The sequence below is a fragment of the Chrysoperla carnea genome, chromosome 2 (assembly GCF_905475395.1).
Source record: "Chrysoperla carnea chromosome 2, inChrCarn1.1, whole genome shotgun sequence".
Taxonomy (NCBI): domain Eukaryota; kingdom Metazoa; phylum Arthropoda; class Insecta; order Neuroptera; family Chrysopidae; genus Chrysoperla; species Chrysoperla carnea.
The window spans coordinates 6466791-6489298 of NC_058338.1; the positions used below are offsets into that span (position 1 = coordinate 6466791).

General features: G+C 29.4%; 2 protein-coding genes across 2 annotated transcripts; one reads left to right on the plus strand and one right to left on the minus strand.

Moving 5' to 3' along the window:
• Positions 1-1973: 1973 nt before the first annotated feature.
• On the plus strand, positions 1974-10771 carry LOC123291364 (the record flags this gene model as incomplete). The annotated part of the gene is made up of 10 exons (XM_044871624.1): positions 1974-2122; positions 2356-2406; positions 2818-3050; positions 4001-4107; positions 4766-4991; positions 6294-6540; positions 7580-7630; positions 7713-7927; positions 9329-9435; positions 10421-10771. Coding segments are annotated over 10 exons (1737 nt in total), but the record flags the coding sequence as incomplete, so codon positions are not given.
• Positions 10772-14708: 3937 nt separating this feature from the next.
• On the minus strand, positions 14709-19942 carry LOC123292331. Its single transcript, XM_044872954.1, has 4 exons — positions 19496-19942; positions 17179-17836; positions 15835-15920; positions 14709-15398 (listed from the first exon to the last, which is right to left on the minus strand). Exons 1-4 carry the CDS (start codon positions 19911-19913, stop codon positions 14719-14721), a joined length of 1842 nt encoding a protein of 613 aa, XP_044728889.1. The 5' UTR covers positions 19914-19942; the 3' UTR covers positions 14709-14718.
• Positions 19943-22508: the final 2566 nt, after the last annotated feature.

Here is a 22508-nt window from a genome sequence, read left to right on the forward strand (position 1 = left end):
TTTGTTTCTCAGCTGAAGTTCACTATATTATAATGCAAATTTCCATTGAAACCGATTGGCTCGCAGCCTCAACGGAGGTTAATACGTCAATACTGTTTTATTTATTCAAACATGTAACTATTTTTTTTATTAATAATTAGTAAAAAAATGGAATTATTCATTTTTTCAGCCAACTTTGAACGATAAATAATAATAAAAAGCTCGATAGCCTAGGAATTTTGTGTGATTTTTGGACTTATACGTTAATGGTGTCCGTAAACGGCCCGGTCGTTATAAAATTTGGGGTCGCTATATAGGTAATATCGAAAGTTACCTCTGTCCACATCGAATTTTAAAAAGACAAGGTTATTTGAATTATTTCTCTTTCATTATTGCCAATATTAATAAACTACTTGTATAAAAAAATTTATTTAAAAAAAAAAATATTGGCGGACAAATAGACACTCATCAGACGAACTGTTTATAACGCATAAAAAAAGCCACACACAATAGTTAATATTATAAATTATATAGAGCTCAGTGGGGTCCAAATACGGATATTTCCGATGTAATCACGATTGTTTTCAAATAAAAAATAAAAAAAAAACTTTCATTATTATTAATATGAAAAAAAAATGATTGATAATAATATAAGAATAATAAATGAAAAAAAAAATATATATATATATATAAATTTAAAATAAAAAAATTGTTTATAAAAATATTGTTTTTGTTATTATTTGTATATTGAGAGCATCCATTCATCTATGAAATTCAACCTAGACAAATCTGTGTAGATCACACATAGGGAAAACTACGAGTTGTGGCTTGTTGCAAATAAATCCAAAAAAATATTCACTGGCCTTACACCTATAAGAAATTTCTCGGCGATGATCGCAGTAAGCATGATCGTCTAATTTATGACATGTAAAAAAAAAAACTTGTAACAAAAAAAAAAACCGACCTTAAAAGAAAAATTTTTCCAAAACAAATTAATATGCATTAAAAAGTAAAAAAATAACGATAATATAATGCAGTTAAAGTTTTTGTTATTTTTGGATTCGGTGTAAGCCAAGGAAATAACTCTGACAGAACAGTTTTGCTGACACCGACTCCAAAAATAACAATAATTTTAACTATATTATATTATCGATATTTTTTTACTTTGTAGTGCATATTGATTTATTTTGGAAAAGTTTTCTTTTGAAGTCGATTTTCTTTTTGTTAAAAGTTTTTTTTTTATTAGTGATTTTAAGTGAATTTGAAGTACCCTAACTAATTTGTCACTAAAAAAAGAATCATCGAAATGGGTTGGCGTGATATTGAATTATTCGTCCTCTTGTCGTGCATACTTATTGCAAATTTAAGACTTTTATGGTTTTCTCACGGATGCCATTGTCAGAACTGGACCAAATGAGACAATACAAGAAGCACCAGCTTTCAAATAAAAAAAGAATCATAAAAATCGTTCACCCAGTCGAAAGTTCTCCTTTTTGAAGTCGGTTAAAAAATATAGTCGAATTGAGAACCTTCTCCTTTTTTGAAGCCGATTAATAATCGAAATCCATGTCTTTTAATGTAAAATTTTTTTAACTTTTTATTATCTTTTGGAAAATGAAAAATCCAATTGTATAAAATCATCAATATATTTAAATATATTTCAAATCAAGACAAGAAAAATGTCGTCGAAACAATTATTAATGAATAATACCATTTTAATATTAATTTTTGTGTTAATAATTAATATACAATTGAATGAAACACATTTTAATTATAATAATTTAAATAACTATCGACGTACAACAATTAAACCAAATATTAATAATAATAATCAACAAATTGATAATACAAGACCCATAATTGGTTAGTACTCAGCAATCAATCGATCAATTTCATTTTTTTATCATGGTTAAAGAGAGAATTTAATGCGTATTTCAAAAGAGGAATCGCAAAGTATTTAAATAGTTAATTCATTTTGTTATATTTCATATTTTATTAATTTTTTACCATATCTAGGTGTTTTAAGTCAAGAATTAAATTCACAAATCTATCGATTATGTACGCTAGCAACGTATAAATCATATATCGCAGCATCTTATGTGAAATATATCGAATCAGCTGGAGCGCGTGTTGTTCCTATTAAGTAAGTATAGAAATTTATTCAAAATTTTCCAGTGAAATATGAATCATAAAATATATCATAGTATTACACACAATTATTTAAAAAATTGTTGAAAAAAGGCTTTACAATTAGAATCTAGACAAAAATGGAAGTTATACTTTTATGAAGCCTGGTTTTTCATCAAACAGCTCATATTATTGCTTTTGAGGAAAATGTCTCGGGAAATTAGGACCCTGTATAATTGAATGTTTTAGAATTGGTCAACCGGATTCTTATTATGAAGAAATTGTTAATTCTGTAAATGGGTAAGTAACTGTTAAATAGTTATACCTTTAAAAGTTTTCCAAAAAAATATTTATTTTTACCCGCAACAAATTCCTACATAAAAGATCTCTATAATAGTCAATAGCCTTTCTTATGTGACATTTACAGTATAAAATCAATAACTTCTAGAAATTTTAAACTTCTATCATTAGCGATTTAGGCTGGGCGTCGATATATCAGTCGCGACATGCTTACCCCCCAACCGGATTATTTCCCCCCTCTGAAATGTTTCTGATTTTAAATAATAAAAAAAAGAATCATTATGAAAAAAAAATCATCAAAATCGGAGCAGTTATTGAGGATTTCCGAGTAAAAACATTCATTGCTGCGACTAAATATTAAATATTCATTTTTTACAAATAATTTAATGCAAATAATATCCTTATATGTAGTATTTTATTACCTGGTGATAATGCATTACTAAATGAAACACATGGTTATGGTGAAGCTGCACATAAAATTTATAAATTAATAATCAATAAAAATAAAAATAATCAACAACCAATACCATTATTTGGTATATGTTTAGGATTTCAAGCAATCATCTATAATGCATTAAAACAACAAGATATTCGAACACGATGTCATATAAGTGGTATATCGTTACCATTAATTTTCCAATATGGTACGTATTTTTCTAGAATATGATGGGCGTATTTGTTAGCTGGATAACTCAAAAAATAAGTTTCATTTGATAAGTAAAAGTGATTGAGTTTTTGGGCAAGAGTGACAAAATATGTACTTTTTAAAATTTTGGCAAATGATAGTCGTTCTAAAGAAAAGTTTCCATGGTCACAAGTCATGAAAATGACAGGATTTCATGTTATAGCTAAATTAAAGTTGGAAAATGTACTCATTTGTATAATATATGCCTATGTGTGTATAGGCAAATACATATACAGATATGTATAACTACATGAATAAGTGTGTTTTTTAATGTAAGGGTGTTGTTTTTTAATTATTGTTTTTTTGAAGAATATGTTACAAAATTCAAAGAAGAAACAGTGTTAAATGTTCAATGGATCAATAATATGAATTTTTAAGATCAATATTTTCAGCTACATTAAATTACAATAATTTTTTTTCTATATAAATGAGTACTTTTTCCAATTTTAATTTAGCGATAACTTGAAATCCTGTCATTTTCATGACTTGTGACCATGGAAACTTTTATTCAGAATTTCTTAAACTATCATTCCCGAAAATTTGAAAAAGTTTGACCGAAATGCAGATAACATATAATTTTTGCGAGTTCTATAGAGTTGTTTTCAATAACATTGAGCCTTTGGTTATTGAGAAAAAAAGGTACGAAAATCTGGTTCATTTCGCGATTCAATGACAAGTGCTTGTATGGTCAACTGAAATTGCTTCGGAATGTCACCTTCCATAAATGATTTTAAGCAACATATCTGACATTCAATCCCATATCGTCAAATAGATCTGATTTTGAAAGGACCAATTGTTCCACGATAGCCCCTTTCTAGATTCGATCTCTCTAGATACAGTAAAACTTATTTTTGGAGCTACTATTGTCAAGATTAAAAAAATAATAATTAACTTAAGTGAATTAAATAGATTATACAAAAAGTCGTTTATTCAAAACAGCTCCATATGAGATTATAAATATATTAAAATCACAATCCGTAACAGCAAATAGTCATTCATATTGTATTACATCGAAGGTAAGCAAATAATTTGGTTAATATCATATAGGAAGGCTTTCGAAAACTATCGCATTGAAATAGTAAAGTGAGATGGAGGATTAACTGTTTTTCTATCTTAAACGGTTTCCAAGATAGATCCTTTTCCATTTGATGGAATGAGCAAAAAATGCTCCATTTTAAAAATAGGCATATCTCGATCAATTTTGAAGCTAGAAAGTTAAATTGTAAAAAACTTCAAACCTGCTAAAAATTTCGCATTTATTTTGCTCCTTAAGTTATATAAGTACACCTCCTGGGATTGGACAAACTTGGATTACACGCATTAAGGACCAAATGAAACTATTAAAACCATTTCCAACTTACTTTCGAAATTTTAATTTGATTAGCCTAGCCTATTATACCCATGATTAAAATTTTGTTTTTATTACCGTTCATAGTTCATAATCATTTTCAAATTTTATGTCAAAAGCCATCTATGAACAGTAATAAGAAGTTACCAAAGATCAGAATCAGAATTAAAAGTTATTTAAATTAAAACTGTAATTATTGAATTCTGCACTTTTCTTCTCAGAATTTTATCCTCTATCTTCCAGTCTTCTTCCAATGCCATAGTTTAAAAGTCACCTCCCCCTCCCGCCTTCGGTATACTATATTAATGTCCAATATATTTTGATAGGATGCAATAAAATATAAATTAAATAAAAAATGGTTAATATTATCAACGAATAAAATCCGTAATCTATTATATATCTCATCAATTGAATCTAAACATTATCCAATATGGGGTATACAATTTCATCCAGAGAAAACAATGTTTGAATGGAGTAAAGAACATTATGATCATACTATACATGGTATATTAGTATCACAATATTTAATGAATTTCTTTGTAAATGAATGTCGTAAAAATAATCAAACATTTCATTCTAAACAAATGGAATTATCATCATTAATATATAATTTTAATTTATTATATACAGCTAAAAATGGTTGTCAATATGAACAATGTTATGTTATATCATAAATTGTGCATTTTATATTTCATTTATTTAAATAAACCGCGGACTGAAGAATTGTGTTTATTTTTGTTCAATAACTGAAGGCCAGGACAAAATAATACACCAAAAGGTGAAACAAGATGTAATTTTGCAAAAAATCGTGTAACTTGAAAAAATAGACAAATTTTGAAAAGCTGCATCTCCGAAACTATCGGTTGTATAAAAACTGGTCTCAAATTGTTGCAAATACGAAATAAAACTACGATATGCACTAATAGATGTCAGGAAGCGTCATGTTTTGCAGTTTGTGTTTCAGTATTTCTTGAAACCACAAGTAAAACGAGGGTTTTTAAAAATGAAACCTAGCTAGATCGACTTTTCCCCCCAAAAAACCTCTATATACTCAATTTCATGAAAATCCTTCGAGTCATTTCCGAGATTGTTGATATATTATCACTACATATTATAAAACAAAGTCGCTTTTTCTGTCCCTATGTCCCTATGTACGCTTAAATCTTTGAAACTACGCAACGGATTTTGATGCGGTTTTTTTTAATAGATAGAGTAATTCAAGAGGAAGGTTTTTATGTATAATACATCCATATTATAGTAGAGTAAGGGGTTGAAATAGGGGTTGAAAGGGATATGCTTCAAAAACTAAAAAAGTTGTGCATCGATTAAGCTAAAATATTGACACGATATACAACCAGCTTCAAAGATCTATTGTTTTTATCTACTTTTAACATTCGGAGGGTAGAAAGGTGTAGCGAGAAAGTGGGAAGGAATTATCGAATATTTACAAATATACCTAAGTGGGGTATCAAATAAAAGAGCATGACGTGTACATTACAAAACTGTTATCCAACGCAAGGAAATGTGGAGGGAGGGGTGCAAGTGGGGATGTTGCCCAGCAAAGCGGGTAGTTCACAGCTAGTATATATATACAATGATTGCTCGTTTGAATATATAAGATTTTAAGTATAAAATTTGTAAATTATTGCTATGGAAATAAAATTTTGATTTGCAAGGCACGACAAATAATTATTTACCATAAGTAAACTTTCGAAATGATTTTTGGAATAAATTAAAATATAACTAACAAAATTATAAAAATAATGTTTAAATATTTTATAATAATTTATTTTTTAATATTAATAATAATCCCGTTAAATGATACATTTCATCAAATCAATAAAAAAACGAAAACGATTAAACGTAAAGCTCAAATTGCTCAACATATTAACGAATTACATCAGCATGGTCATGGAGAATGGCCACCATTCATGGGTCCACATAATTCACGACCAATAATTGGTATATTAAGTCAAGAAATTAGTCCACCATTAGTTAATTGTGTTCCATTTTACCTGTCGATATCCAAGTATAAATCGTACATTTCTGCATCTTATGTAAAATATATTGAAATGGCTGGTGCCCGTGTTGTACCTATCAGGTGGGTGATTTTCGAGTTTCATTTAAGGCATTTCTAACTATAAATGCGACTAAAAATAGTTTGATCATAAATTTGAAAAGTATGACCCAAATTTAGTAGGATTACATACTTTGTTCATCAAAATTGGATAAAATTTGGATGTGATAGAGGAAAATTAAATTTTTTGGATTTTGATGACGTCATAAAGTTAAAAAATTTCAATTTTTTGATAACACAGGCAAATTTGATCCGATCTTAATGGAATTTTTTTTGAATCCCACTAATTTTGGGTCAGTCTTTATATATGTGATGTCAATTTTTCGCTAGCTATCACTAATGTGCTTAATTCAAGGACCAGGACTCCATATTCTTGAAACCTCATAAAGCTAGGTTAATTTTTATCACAAATTTGAAAAGTATGACCCAAATTTAGTAGGATTACATCCTTTGTTCATCAAAATTGGATAAAATTTGGATGAGATAGAGCAAAATTAAATTTTTTGGGTTTTGATGACGTCATAAAGTTAAAAAATTTCAATTTTTTGATAACACAGGCAAATTTGATCCGATCTTAATGGAATTTTTTTTGAAACCCACTAATTTTGGGTCAGTCTTTTTATCTGTGATGTCAATTTTTCGCTAGCTATCACTTGTGTGCTTCATTCCGGTACCAGGACTCCATATTTTTGAAACCTCATAAAGCTAGGTTAATTTTGACCACAAATTTGAAAAGTATGACCCAAATTTAGTAGGATTACATACTTGGTTTATCAAAATTGGATAAAATTTGGATGTGATAGAGCAAAATTAAATTTTTTGGATTTTGATGACAATTTTTTGCATAATATGGGCAAATTTGATCCAATCTAATTGAAATTTTTTTTTGAAACCCACTAATTGTGGGTTATTCTTTCCAACTGTGATTTTTGCTAAATTTCCAAATTTCGTTTTTAGACTTTAATTGCTCGTAAACTATGGAACATTTAAATTTGAACTATTATTGAGCTTAAAACTTAAATATATGGATGTGAATAGGCTGTTTTATGATTTTTTGTTTCAGAATTGGACAATCAACACAGTATTATCAATTGATGGCGTCCTCATTAAATGGGTAAATTATTTATATCCCTAGGATAACTATTTCCGAAAATAGACAATAAACATATTTGATTTGAACTTATACAAATTTTTAGAGTTGTTTTTCCTGGTGGAGCCGCCATGTTAACAGCAAATGATGGATATGCAGATGTTGCAAAAATATTTTACTCGTATGCAATCAATCAAAATTTACCAATATGGGGTACATGTTTAGGTTTTGAAATAATTCTTGTATTAAGTGCTGGAACAGATCTTCGAACACGATGTAATGTAATTAATAGTATAACAAGACCGTTAAGATTAAGAAAAGGTAAAATTATAGCTAGAAAAATTTTTTTCTTTGACAATCTGAAATGTTTTAAATTTTTCTCTTACGATTAATTCTGAATAAGTCATACACTTACTTTAGCCAGATTTTCATAAAATTTATTATTAATTCTGAAAAATTCTTCAAGAAGAGTCCAAAAATGTGTAATAATGCTTCAAACAGCTTCATAGTATTCTCATTCTTCTAGAATTGTTTTTCAGGAAACTGCAAGACTAAATAAGACTATTGGCAGAAAATATTTCCATCAGGGTAAGATAAGGTGTGGGTATGATTGTGGCTTGCGTTCAGCCAAGCATACGCCATTGCAATTCTTTTTGTGCGATTTTCTTAAGGATGTATGAGCATGGTAGTGGGGGCACAAATTTAAAAATAGATATTTTCAATTTTGATGATAAATTTATATTATCTCTTGACGATATAAGACGAAAAGTAAGAATAAAATTTTTCGATATTTGGCTTAATTTTCAAAATATCGAAAATTGAAAATTTTGTTTAATTATTCAGCTTTCGATATTTCGAAAACCAAGACACATATTGAATTTCATTTTTATTTTTCGTCTACATTCATGAAGTTATAACAAAATTCATCATCAAAGTTGAAAATAAGATAAAAATAATTTCAACCCTTAATCTACCCTGCTCTTACATCCCTTATATGGACGGTGACACTTAGCTTTTTTCTTTTCTAATTCATTGCTAATATGTTTATTTTCTATTAAAAAGTTTTTTTTTAATTTGTTTTCATTCATTCCAAATGAAAATTATCAAAAACTTCCAAAATATGTCGTTTTTTTGAGATTCCTCCATAAGAGCCAATGTATTTTATATCGATTTTTAAAGACTTTTTTCTTAAAAATTTGCACGGATATCTAAGCTGAAATTTTAACCACATATTCTTTGAGTAAAAGGCTACCTATAAACAAATTTTTAGCCTTTAAATCAAACATTGTTGTCATGCTCATACATCCTTAAGAATCGCGTCTATAACAAGAAACTGCAACGATGTAGCACCCAAAAGCTAACATTCGTCAAGTTATAGCCGACCCTGGTGGAAAAAATATTTGAAAAAAGAATAAGTCTTAGTAAGTCTTAGGAAACTCTGAAAAAGTCTTAGAAACTTTAAAAAAGTATTAAAAACTCTGAATAACTATGAATTAGACTAGTCCGAAAACGTTGAGAAATTCAAAGTTTATAAGACTTTTTCAGAATTTCTTCTTCAAATATTTTTTCCATCAGGGATAGCCGAAATAATCCCCCGAAAGAGTCACTACAGATTACTAACAAATTTTAGCAACTTATATCACTGATTCAGTGACTACTTCAGCGATTAGAATTGTTCAAGAAGAGTAGGCAGTAAAATTTTGGTTTTCCTTTTGATTTTAGAGTATAAAGCAAGTCGAATATTTAAATTGATGCCATTAAACATATTAAATATCGTACAAAAACAATCAGTGATGACATACATGCATAGTCATTGTGTGACCATGAAGGTAATTGGAGTTCATCAATATTGATTATTATTTATTTGATTTTGCCATATGTGTTTATTCACACGCTAGCAAAAATTCTTTCCATACATATACTGGCAATTATAGCTCGTTTGAATTAATTATAACTAGTTTGAAAACTTGTAATTTTTTAGTTTTGAAATCAATTGCTCAAAAAGAGATAACAAAATTTTAAAAATTTACAGATTCCAAAACTAGAAAGTACAAGTTTGCTAATGAGTATGAGAAGATTTTAGATAAAGCCTTTTTCTTTCATAAAATGGGGGCTAAGTGAAAAAACGCATAAAATATGGAAAATATCTTGTTATTGGCATGCTTTAAAAACAAAATTGGAAGAGTGGTAAAAAAAAATATGCAAAGGCTTACAAGAAGGTAGTTTAGGTTTTCGAATGATATCAGAAAAATTTCAGTGTGATGATTATTTCAGATGATAAAGGATTTTAAATCCAGAAGTGTCAAATAAGTGCGATATCAAGCTGAAATTTGTATAGCTTAATCAAGACGTAAAAAGTGAGATTGGGTCTAGTAGAACAAAAGTTTAAGAGTAAATAATGTTCCTTATAAAAAAAGAAACAACTTTTGTTTGAAAAATGTTTTCGTAAGCATCACTCTTTACCCGTGAGGTCGCAAATTAGGACAAAACTTTTGCGTCGTTTTTCTTCCAAACTATAAAAGATAGGGTATTGAAAATCTGCAGCTAGCTTCAGCTAGTGGTCTTGTGAAACGTTCTCGATAAACGAAAATAAGTTTAGAAAGTATACTTTCGAAAAGTACCTAATACTTTTGGTGTAATCTTAATCTTGGGCTTCAAAAACAAGATTTAATTTTGTTTATCACTTAATGCATTAAACTAATTACTACGTTAGCATGTGACTGGACACAATTTATTAAAATCTATTTATAAAGTTTAAAATATATCCGCCATTCTTAAAATTGTTAAATAATTAATTAAAACTCGACTTTGTAGAATTTCACACATCATAACATGACAAAAGATTGGTTTATTTTAACAACATCAACCACACCGAACAACTTAACATTTATATCCACAATTGAATCGAAAAAATATCCAATCTGGGGTGTACAATATCACCCAGAAAAAGCACTATTCGATTGGACCCACACATCAATTGTACATACATTTAATGCAATTAAAGTATCACAATATTTAATGAATTTCTTTGTAAATGAATGCCGGAAAAATCATAATCGTTTTCCATCGATGAAAAAAGAGCAAAGTGCTCTGATCTATAATTATAAATCGATGTATATTGGAAAATTCGGTTGTAAAATTGAACAATGTTATTTTTTAAATTAATTTTGGTGTTTTTTTTTTTATTCAAAATAAAAAAAGGTTTTTTTGGGGGTTTTTATTTAAAAAAAGAGTTTGTTTGCTTTGAAGAAATCAATCTAGTGCGAGTCGGAAGTTCCCTACCATCGTACAAGATATAACACTATGTACTTTTTAATCAATTTTTTAAAAGAAACAAGACAGGCGCTATAATAATATATAAAAATTTGTAAAGGAAATTGTACGATGGCACGGAACCCTTCATGTACAAATTTGAGTCGCACTTGACTGGTTTTTATTTAGTAGGTATCAAATCTAAAATACTATTATATAGCTCCCAATCTGAAGCTGGATTCAATGATTTATACAAATAGAAAGATATGACATTCGACGCGAAATTGCTTAAAATCTACAGGAAAAATCAAAAATCTGAAAATTTTTCATTGCAACCCCTGATAATTCGAAAAAAATTCCCCAAAATTACGTTTTTCTCTTCTATACATGCTAAAAAGATGGAATTTTTACCAATCGACTCAAAATAGTATCAAATTACCAGTATAGTTTGAAAAATTTTATTACACACATCGCAACCCCTCAGCAAATCGGAATCGCCCCTTCAAAATCAAGTTTATCAGTTCTATACATGATAGAAAATTGTAATTTTCACCAGTCGACTAGAAAAAAAATCAAATAACATAATACTTAGAAAAGTATTATTATATACCACGCAAAACCGCCGAAAATTTGGAAAAACGACCCCTCCCTCTAAGCTACCTCTTTTCTTTTATATATGCCAGAGAGATGAGGCAACATTTCTCCCCCCTTAAAGTATCTATGACGCGGAACAAAGGCCGATAGCCGCTACGGATAGATTACCGTCGGTTTCGATACTAGAAAAAGTGCAAAAAATTTGTGACGTATGGTATGAGAGTTGGCTCGTGCAACGGTGAAACTGGCAATAACACGTAATTTATATTGCTAAAATGGCAGGAAAATGATTTTAAAAATTGTCTTAAATGATTTTAAAATCAACAATTTTCGCAGCTTTTTTCAGGAAGGCGTGCTAGTATACAAAGCCAAAAATCCTTCATCTCTTTTTAATTCCCAATAAGGAAAGAAATATCTACAATTCAACCATCTTGAAATCAACTTTTTCTAGCTCTGTGACGTTTTTACGACGTTTCTAGCTCTTATAAATATTTAAGAATGAAATTTTCCAGGAATTAAGAATTCTGACTGACTTTCGAGGAATTAAAAATTCTGATAGTTCAAGCATATTTTATATGGCTTGTTTGATTGAAAGCCAAAGTGGGTTATTTCAAGAATTTCATTAGAAATATATTAATGTTAAATTTTTTACATAGTCGACGAATGACGATAATTCTTGGAACGATTGCATGTAAAAATAATTTCATAAAAACAATATTTTTTTTAAATATTTTATTTGTTTATTTTATAAATAACATTTTTTTATATACAAATATAAATAAATATATTTTAATGTTTATAAAAAATAATAATAATAATAATATTAATAATATTTATTGTACACGAGTCAATTATTCTTCTAAAGCTTCAATTTTTCCATTTTTCATTTTTATTCGTAAGCAAATTACATGAAATTTAACGAAATTTTTTTAGTAATTTGATTTATTCAAAACATGAACGAATTTCTTTTAAAAAACAATCATTTATTTCCAAAATACTTTTTAAAAAAAAGTAACCCATTATTTTAGTAAATAATACATTTTTAATTACTGAAAATTAATTAATAAAAGTACAAATTCAGTGAGAGATATACAAATTACTAAAACTGACGTGACGTCATAGTATATGGCTTGTCAGACATGTTGACATACAGTATGGTATTAATTACTTATATTTTGTATGGTATTACCATGGATATATACCATAATTACTACATACGTAGGTAATACACCTGTAAGAAACAGTACATTGAATTTGTCAGTCGCAGATTTCATCAAAACCAACGCATAAACTGCCTATCGACAGAAGTGAAAACTTAAAACTATGGAATAACAGTTTATAAAAAATTTAAAAAAATTTCTTCGCTGGGTCGGGTTTCAAACATAGGTTTTATGAAGGGCAGTCCAGCATCGATATCACAAATCCATCAGGCAAGTAGAATTCACATTGATTTTTCAGCGTTTAGTTTCGACGGTCACGGGAATTAAGTGCGTTTTTACGATTCAAGCAATTTTTTCCGGAAAATTTAATTATGGGGAAAAGAAACTCGCAAAATTCATGTAAATTGCTTAGAAAATAAGATTTTTTCCAATAAATCTCTTAAAATTCTTAAATTATATTCATCTTTTTAAATAAAAACATACCAATATAGTCATAATACAGGGTATATCAAAAAGTTGGTTAATTGTAAAAAAATAATAGGACCATAATACTGAGACACCCTGTAAAACAAGTATATAATATTTACTTACACATTAATTAAATGAAGTTAATTAATGATTTGATAAATTATTCTGATTTGAATTTATAAAATTCTTTCATAATTCTTCTCCAACACCATTTTTAAAATTTATCTTTTTGAACTTTTAACTTTGTAATTAATTTTTTTTGTTTTTAAAAACTTGGCATATAAAAATTTGTATAAAAACTTAAAAATAAAAAATAAATAATCTGTAAAAATACTTGTTTAAAAAAAAAAAACATTTGTAAGTAAAAAAAATAATGGCAGCAAGGCAAGAGTGTTTGCGCGGAACTATGTACAAGAAAATGTATAAAAATTTGTGTAATTATCAGTCTATTTTATATTCATTGATGTCTATAGGAAAATCTAGATCGCTATCAAAGGTGAAAAAAATTTTTGAGGAGATGAATTGCGGAAATTTCTGCGTAAAAAATTAAATTATTTTCTTTAACTATAAAACTAAATCATATTGAAATTACAGTCACTTTAAGCAACCCTTAAATCCTTCAGCTCAGTCTATTTAACCTCAAAGGTAGCAACAGCACTGCCGTACGTCCTTAAATGCGATGGCGGAACAAATGAATGTAAACCTAATATGGGAACCGGGACACAGAGACATTGCAAGAAACTGTGAAGCCGACGAATTTACTAGAAATGGCATTCGGAAGTTCTATTCGCGAACTGCATCCTGCTCCTAAAAGAGAATACAATTGTAGGCGCGCCGAAGATCTTATATCCCTTCCAAAAGCCTCTATTAGAAAGTTATTGCGGCTATTACAGGACACTGGTTGGGAGACAGGCATGCTAAACTCGTGGGCCTGACAGTGTATCACGACTACTGCAGAAGCTGTCACAGTAGGGAGGAGAAGGTGGCAATGCCTCGTTTTCTCTGTCACTGTCCAGATCTTGCCATAAAGAGATGGACTTACTTGAGCCAGCCTCTCTTTGACAACCTCTCCGACCTTCGTCGACGTCAAAGCACTGCCGCTGTTCTTAAATAGCTCCAAATAGTTCATGGAGTAGTAGCCGTGGATGAGCCAACCCTTTTTCGGTATCACGACGGATTCTATGGTCTAAGTGTGTCCCACCCCAAGCTCAAATGATTTGAAAACACTTTTTAAGTGAAATTTTTTTATTTTAAACGATCTAAGATTCTTATAGACATCTATGATATTTTATATATGTGTATAAAATTATATACAAAAAGTTCAAATAAAAATTGAAATCAAATATTTAAGTAGTGTATCGATTATTTATTGAATTCATAAATATTTTAAAATATGTCAATCGATTTTAATTTCATCGTGAATTTAATATAATTTTAATTTTTAATTATTTATTTAAAATTCGTATGCGATTTCTCGAAACACTTAAGCAAGCGATATCATAAGATAACATCTGCTAACAAATAGAGACCACTTTTTTTTATATTTAAGCTCCAAGTGTCATGCTCGGAGACCAATATTTAAAATAATCGGTTTTCAATAATCAAAAATTTCCCAAAAAAGATTTATTTACAATTATTTTAAACTAGTGTCGATAGCTCATGCGGTGAAATCCCACTTGTATTATTATTTAAACCCCCATTTGGACTGATACTACAACTACTCGCATCTCGTCGATGTATATTATTATAATGTCCAACACCACCCCCCGTTGTACCCCGTTCACCCAAACCTCCCCCCACTCCAGCTGCAGCACCGCCAACAGCCACTGTTAATTTACCAATAACACTATTACTACTTGTCAAACCACCATTATTCATTAAGGACGGTGACGCAAGCATTCCACCCCCAGTGCCTCCCAATGTTGACAAGTGTGAACTATTTATCAACACACTATTATTGTTATAATGATCATTATTATTGTTATTGGCTATTGACGAAGCATTCAATAAATTTGGATTTGTAATACTAATATTTTGGGATGTTCCATTAAAGATTTGGGTCGATGATGCAATAGCATTTGTTTGATTATGTTGTGATTGTTGTAAGATGAATGAATTGTCATATTGTTCACGTAGCTCACGTGATTGTTCACGTAAGATTTGTGCACGTAACTTGCATGCATTGGTTTTTTCACGTTGCCATATGAACACGTTATGGACCATTGCACAACCGCAGAAGACAATACCTAAACCAATGAAACCGCTTGTCACGATTGCTGGCGTTGAATGGAATTGAATGAATGTGTACAAGATTATACCTGGAAAATGAATAAATTTTTTGTTTCAGAAAATGTAGTATATTAGGACCCTCTAGGCCAGGAAATCCAACATTTTGGCAATGGGTTTTATACTATTTTTCTGGATTTCCTAGCCGAAAGTACGGTTTATAATTTCTCAATCGTTTAAAAAATGATTGAAATTTTGTATACAAATGATTTTAAACTCCATACAAAATTACCACCTATGCTGTAATAGCAATGCTACTATGGATTGTAAAAATATGAGATTGATTTTAAAAAAAAAATACAAATTCAAGTTCTCACTTGCAGTATGTTGTGACTATTTTATTTAAATTATAATAGATAAGTGTTCAAATGATATTTAAGTTAATCGGGTACTTTTGGTAAAATTTTAGAAATTTTATCAAATTTGATTTGTTGAATTGTTTAAAAAATAAGTAATAACATTTTTTACCTGTTAAAAATACTGGTATTGATATAAAAAATCCAGCAACTGCACAAACTCGACTTATTGATGATTTTTGTAAATATTTATTTGTCCTAAAATTAAATAAAAATGGATAAATATTAGTAATCGCGACATTGTCTTAAACATGGCAGAACTAGACACTTAATTTAACGAAAAATGGAATAGTATTTAAAAACTTATGCAGGAAAATTTTGACAAAATGCTTTGTGCTTATTACCCAAAATTTAGCCAAAGACATTTTTATGCCCGCCCTAAAATTCGAGAATTTTACTTCATATTTGCCATTATTTTTAACGCCAGAATGAAAACATCAAAGTTTTATTAACCCATCTGCAATCGCGTTCTTTAATTTTAAACCTGCGTGATATTTAAATTATGTATCGAATTTGGAACAAAAATTCTTTGAAATCAAAGTTGTGATATCATCAATTCTTTTTCAGAAATTGTAATTTTAATCGATAAATTTGTACAAGGTACAGCTCAGTCAAGTTTCGAAAGTAGAGAGCCTAATATATTGCTCACTCAACGAAATGAATCATTGCTAGAGTGGAGAGTGAATTGTTGACATGAAATTACCTAACTTTTCTCTGGCTCTGACTTGATTGTTTTAGAATTTTTTTTTTATTTGCTTCCTCTCCAAAGGGGCGTAGAATACATATCGTTTTATAATACATATCGTTTTATAGTGAAACTTCTTTACGCGCACCATTAATGGCATATTACACACCTGGGGAGCAAAGAACGGCTTGGCCTCGATCCACAACTAGCATGACCGTTCGCTTAAAATCATATTTTGTGATATTTGATCCCGTCTTTCTTTTGTAGCGCCATACGGATCGACGGGTCCTTTGGAATTTTGTTTAGAACCACAAATAGAAGATTCATGCAAAAATTCTGCTTTCCGGAAATTTTTCCCAAGTTTTTAAACAGTATTATTTCGTTTTTCTTTTTGAAAAAGTTGCAATTTTGAAGAACAATCTCAAAAATCTGAGAAATTCAAAAACATTTCGATATGTTTACTCGCAGCTTTACCTGATTTTAATCAGCACCGATATACTTTCGAGTCGCCTCCAAAGCAAAAGTAAGAAAATCGGGCAATTTCTACTTTATATTAAAATATAAATATCACTTACGCCAGTCAAATCTTACATTAAAATCGCAAAGCGTGATATAAAGCTACTTTTTCACGTATTATGCAGGAAGCACAACTTTTTTTTGCTTGCAAAACGTCGTTTCACACTCTCCTAAGTCCAAATAACATACCCATTTTACTGGCGTAACTGGCGTTTTTTAATAAATGAATATTTTAAATAAAACAAACATGATTACCTATAATTAAGATGAGATGCTGATACCGCAGAATTCGATGCCGATTTCACTAATTTCACAGTAAATAAAAATTGTATTGCACAAACTAATAAACAACACAAGTTTAACGAGAGCGTTAACGCACACAATGCCAATGTCACTTCATACACCACCACATATTCTTCGGCCGTAATTAATGTTAATTGTTCAGCACGTAATATTTCACGTATATCCGCTGCCGTCACTGGTGATATTTTCAATAAAAATATTAACGATAATAAAGCTAATAGTAAACTAATTAAACATAGTAAACCTAACGATATTAACATTTCTTTAATACCTAAATCATTTTTTAAATTATTATGATTTGTTTGTGTATTGTTCATTGTTGTTGTTGCTAATGTTGTTGATTTTAGCGGTGGTGGGGGTATTGGTGGGGATACAGCTGATGGGTGTGGTGATGGTAATGATTGTTTACTTATATTCACTGGACGATCAAAAACTGTTTGGTATTTTGTTGATTGATTATGATGATGATGATTTGATAAATGTACTGAGTCCCCTCGGAGTCCACCACCAACACCGCTTGTAATACCACTAACACGTGATTGTCTTGAAATGTTTAGGCCACCATTTTTATATGATGATGGATGCACTGGGCTGATACTGCTACTTCCTCCTGAAAGGTTAAGAAAATTGGTTTTTAAAGCGGAAATTGTAATAAAATATTTTCTGGCGAAACCCAGTTAAAAAATCTTTTTCCAATTCTAAATTTTTCCAGAAACAAAATGACGGAAGGACACCGCACGATTAGATAAGAAAATGGATTTCTGTGAAACTTTTTCAAACTGTCCCCAAGATATTCTTCGGATCGTTCGGATCAAAAGCTCTCACGTGGACAAAATTTTGTAATGGATTATTTTCGAGGTACGAGCGATCAAAGTACCTATATGCCTAGGAAAATGGCTTCCTACAAAACTTTTTCAAACCACCCCCAAGATGTTCTTCAGATTGTTCTGATCGAAATCTCTCACGGCCACAAAATTTTTTAACGAGTAGATTTCGAGCTACACGTATATTCTAGTTATAGTACTTCTATGATTAGGAAAATGGCTTTCTGTGAAACTTTTCAAACCACCCCCAAAATGTTCTTCGAATCGTCCTGATCAAAACATATGTTATCGATTAGTGAATGTCAATTTTTTATAGCGAGGGGATTGATTTTCAACAGCTGGAGGTGATAATTATACAATTTCCTTCAAATCTTATTTTTATTTTTTGTAAGTTTTCAATAGATGGCGCTGAATTTCGATATTTCTTTATAAGAAGGAGTTTTAAGTTCGTAAAAGTAATCCGTGGATTCGAATAGTTGTATAAGGTCACATATAGCAACCTTTTCCTCTACGAAAATTTTCACAATCGTCCGGAATTTCTCTCTTTCATAGCAAAAATTTTTAATAGTGAAAGCACATGATTTTTTTTCTGTGAACTCTCAGACCTAAAACATGATTGTGAATTTATGACTCTTAATTATTTAAAACAGTTTTATTTTTGCATGTCGGATTCAATTGATAATGACCTTGTCTACGTCATAATGATAATAGAGACCGTTCACACGACATATCGACACCAGTAATTATTAAACCGGTTTAATAATTCCGGCTTTGAGATAGCGTGCAAATATGTCAATCATAATTCTTACGTCATTTGATAAAATTTGATTTTTATTTTCATTTTTTCGAAATTTATCGCGAATAATAATTTATCCTCTTAGAAAGTTTCAGTAACCGACTAGATTGAAAGTAAACTTCTTTAGTAAGGCTCTCAAATTAAATTTTTTGTTTTTTTTTTTTTTGATATATTGTTTGTTATGGAAAGAGCAATGTTAAATCCAAGTTTTGGACTTCTTCAGACGACCGGGTCATTTTCAAAAATACCTTATTTCAGATTTTATCCATTTTGACCCAGAAGGACAGGTTTCTCGTCTAAATTACAAATTGTATGCAGTGGCCATAAACCTTTTCCACTCTTTTGTTTCTGGAAAAAATTTTGGATTAGGAGAAACGTGTATTTTGTTCTTTCTCATGTACAAATATGAGATTCCGTCATAAAATTTCTTTTCTTGATTCCCTAAGAGAAAGTACTGGTTTTTCGACCGCATTTAATTCTGGGAAGAGCGATTTTTTTTGGGTTGCATTTTTCTGGTTAAATAGCATAACAGCGCTTTTCGGAGTTAAATGCTGCCGGAAATACCAGGACATTAAATAAAATTGTTGGATCGCATCTTCCTAGAATCGTAATATATCTCTTATTTTTGGAAAAATTTTAATTTTATTACCTAACGAATGTTTCGATGTATTTAAAATGGTTGATATATTTAACGGTTGCTGAACATGTTGCTGATTACGTGCCGATTGTAGATTACGTTGTGATTGTCCATAACGTGCTGTCGTTGATGTCTGTGACGTATTAAAATCATTACGTGCTCCAACTAATACATTCTCCATGATTTCATCTGTTGATAACAGATGCTGTTGCTGTTGGCGTGTTAACAATAAACCGTTTCCAATTAGATTTGGTGGACCAACATTTTGCTGTGAATGTGATGTATGTGAGGATGATATTGATAATGGTGGTGGACCACCACCACCCACACCCACTGTGGGAATCGATCCTCCACCGCCTTGTGATGTTGCTGATGTTGCTGAGGGTGTTGTCGTTGTTGTTGTTGTGGTTGTAAATGTATGTTTCAACATTATTCATAATGAATTTATCAATCAAATCATTCATTTATGATAATTATGATTTTAATTAATTTTTTTATTGTTAATTATTTTTCATTCATTTAAATTTCTCTTTGAATTAATTAACTAACCATTCTTGTTGATTTTAATTCATTTATTGAGATTTTACTAATCAATTCATTGAGATTTTAATTAATTGTTGATTATTTTAATCCATTTAAATTTAATGATATTTTAATAAATTAATTAATCGCATTCTTGTTGATTATTCTTTATTCATTTTAATCAATAATTAATTGCCCATGATAATTGTTGAGATTTTTTGATTATTTTAATTAATTAATTGTTCTTGTTGATTATTAAACAATCATTGAGATTTGATAAGTACTTTCAATGTTTATTATTCTTGTATTTGTTGATTATTGAGATTTGATGATAGTTTTAATCAATTTATGTTGTTGGTTATTGATTTAATTTAAATTTAATGACTTTAATTAATTTTTTTGTTTCGATTCTTGTTGATATTATTGATAATTAATGTGATGACAATTTTAATTAGTTCGTGTTTTTGTTTTTTATTTGTTGATAATATAATTGTTTATATTAATTAAAAATATAAACAATATTATCATTTTGCATTAATTTATATGATAATTTCATTTAATTAATTTTTTACCTAAAACAAACAAAATAAAAATAAATTAGTTAACATTAGCTATATATTATGTTTAATAGACTAGATGGTATGGGTGTTATCGAACCAAATTAGGATTAGGAATGATTTTCTTTCGATAAAAAGAAGTTAACAAACTAAATGGGAGAATTATAGAGCTCAAAAAAATTTATCCATTAACGCCTGCGTAGGTGTCGAGAAAACTTAAAAAAATTGAGCGAAACTTGTTTTTAAACAGCTTTCTTAAAACCTTTCCTCTTGGTCGAGGGATTATGATAGAGTGGTTTTTCGGGACTTAATCTCTTCCCCTAGACTTCTTCTATCAGGATATTTTAGCCACAAGTGAAATTTTTTAATTTTTGATACCTAAGTCGGGCCTCAAAAAAGTGCGCTTTTTGGGAAGTGTTTTTCTCGGTAAAAAGTAAAAATCGTAGAGCTCTGAAACTTGCACACGTTACTGATAAATACTCATTTAAAAATATATTTGCAATTGTTATCTTTCGTGAAACGAGGGCTATGATACCGTTGAAATCGAATGTTTCTGCGTCTCAAACAAATAAACTTTTTCAAGGCCCGATTTCAGCATCAAAAATTAAAAAATTTCACTTGCTGCTAAATATCCTGATAGAAGAAGTCTGGACCAAGTCATAATCCCTCGACCAAGAGGAAAGGTTTTACAAAACGTGTTTTTTTTTCGAATAAATTCGTTATTATATAACTTTTATCTATTACTCATAACTTCACCAAATATCAGCTTTAAAATCGAAAAAGAAAAAAAAGTTTGTTTTCTGATAGCAATTTTGTCATTCGTTTCGCAGATTAATTGGATTATAAAGGATAAAAAGAATTTAATAATAACCGCCAAAAAAATAACGAACAATTTGAAACGTTATCTATGATGAAAAAAAACAAACAAACATAGATTGTTAGAATATAATATGTATAACAGTTATAATCATACCTATGTTGTTACATATAACGTCTGTTAGGATATATAAACGGTTATACAATTATAGTTATAGGTATGTTATATATTATATACTACACCTGTTTATTTATTTTTATATACAGGTTGGACTCTTTTTAAAAACACATGTTGGTTCCTTTTATTGTTCAATTTTATTGTAGATATTATTTAAGGATTATTTTTGTCAAAAACCAATTAGTTACGCTACAATAGGTACATTATATATAGGGTGAACCATTTTAATCTATTATAGCTAATAGTTCGTTTTGTAGTTAGTCAATCATAAAATAACTTAAACAAAAGTTGCAAAGTTTGATGGGGGATATCATGTTCTGACATCAGATTGGACATAATTCTCCGGGTTGCTTTATTAGTCAATTTAGATTCTAAACGGTAAGCAATGGAATTACACTTTAAATTAGAAAGTTGATCCATATAAAAAAACTATCATTTTTTCGAAAATCGTTAGCTTTCGAAGGAAATGCGACTTAAAAATATGTCATTTTTGCTGTTAATCAAAAGAAAACGCTATTGATTTAAAATATGAAGAAAAAAAAACCTGCAAATTTTTCCACAAAAACTTACTATCATTTTTCATGTCTAGAAACGGATTTTTACTGAGTAATATTAGTAAATTTTATAAATTATCCGACTGATATACGACAAAGCTCGTTAAATGCATAAAATTTCAAAATGCTATAATATCCATAAAAATCATCTGTATTAAAATTTATTGTTATTCCCCGTGAGTTTTCATGATCGATTATCAAATATAATAAACCACTACTTGACTTTGAAAGTATTTCCATCGGGGTGAGAGAGAAAGAGAACGCGATATTTTAGAAAGACAAAGGTATACTTATCAAAATAGTAGTTGTATTAATGCAGTAAATCTATCCCACGATATACAACGAATACTTTCATTCATTGCTCATTTGTGCAAAAAAATATAGCAAGCAGCACATGG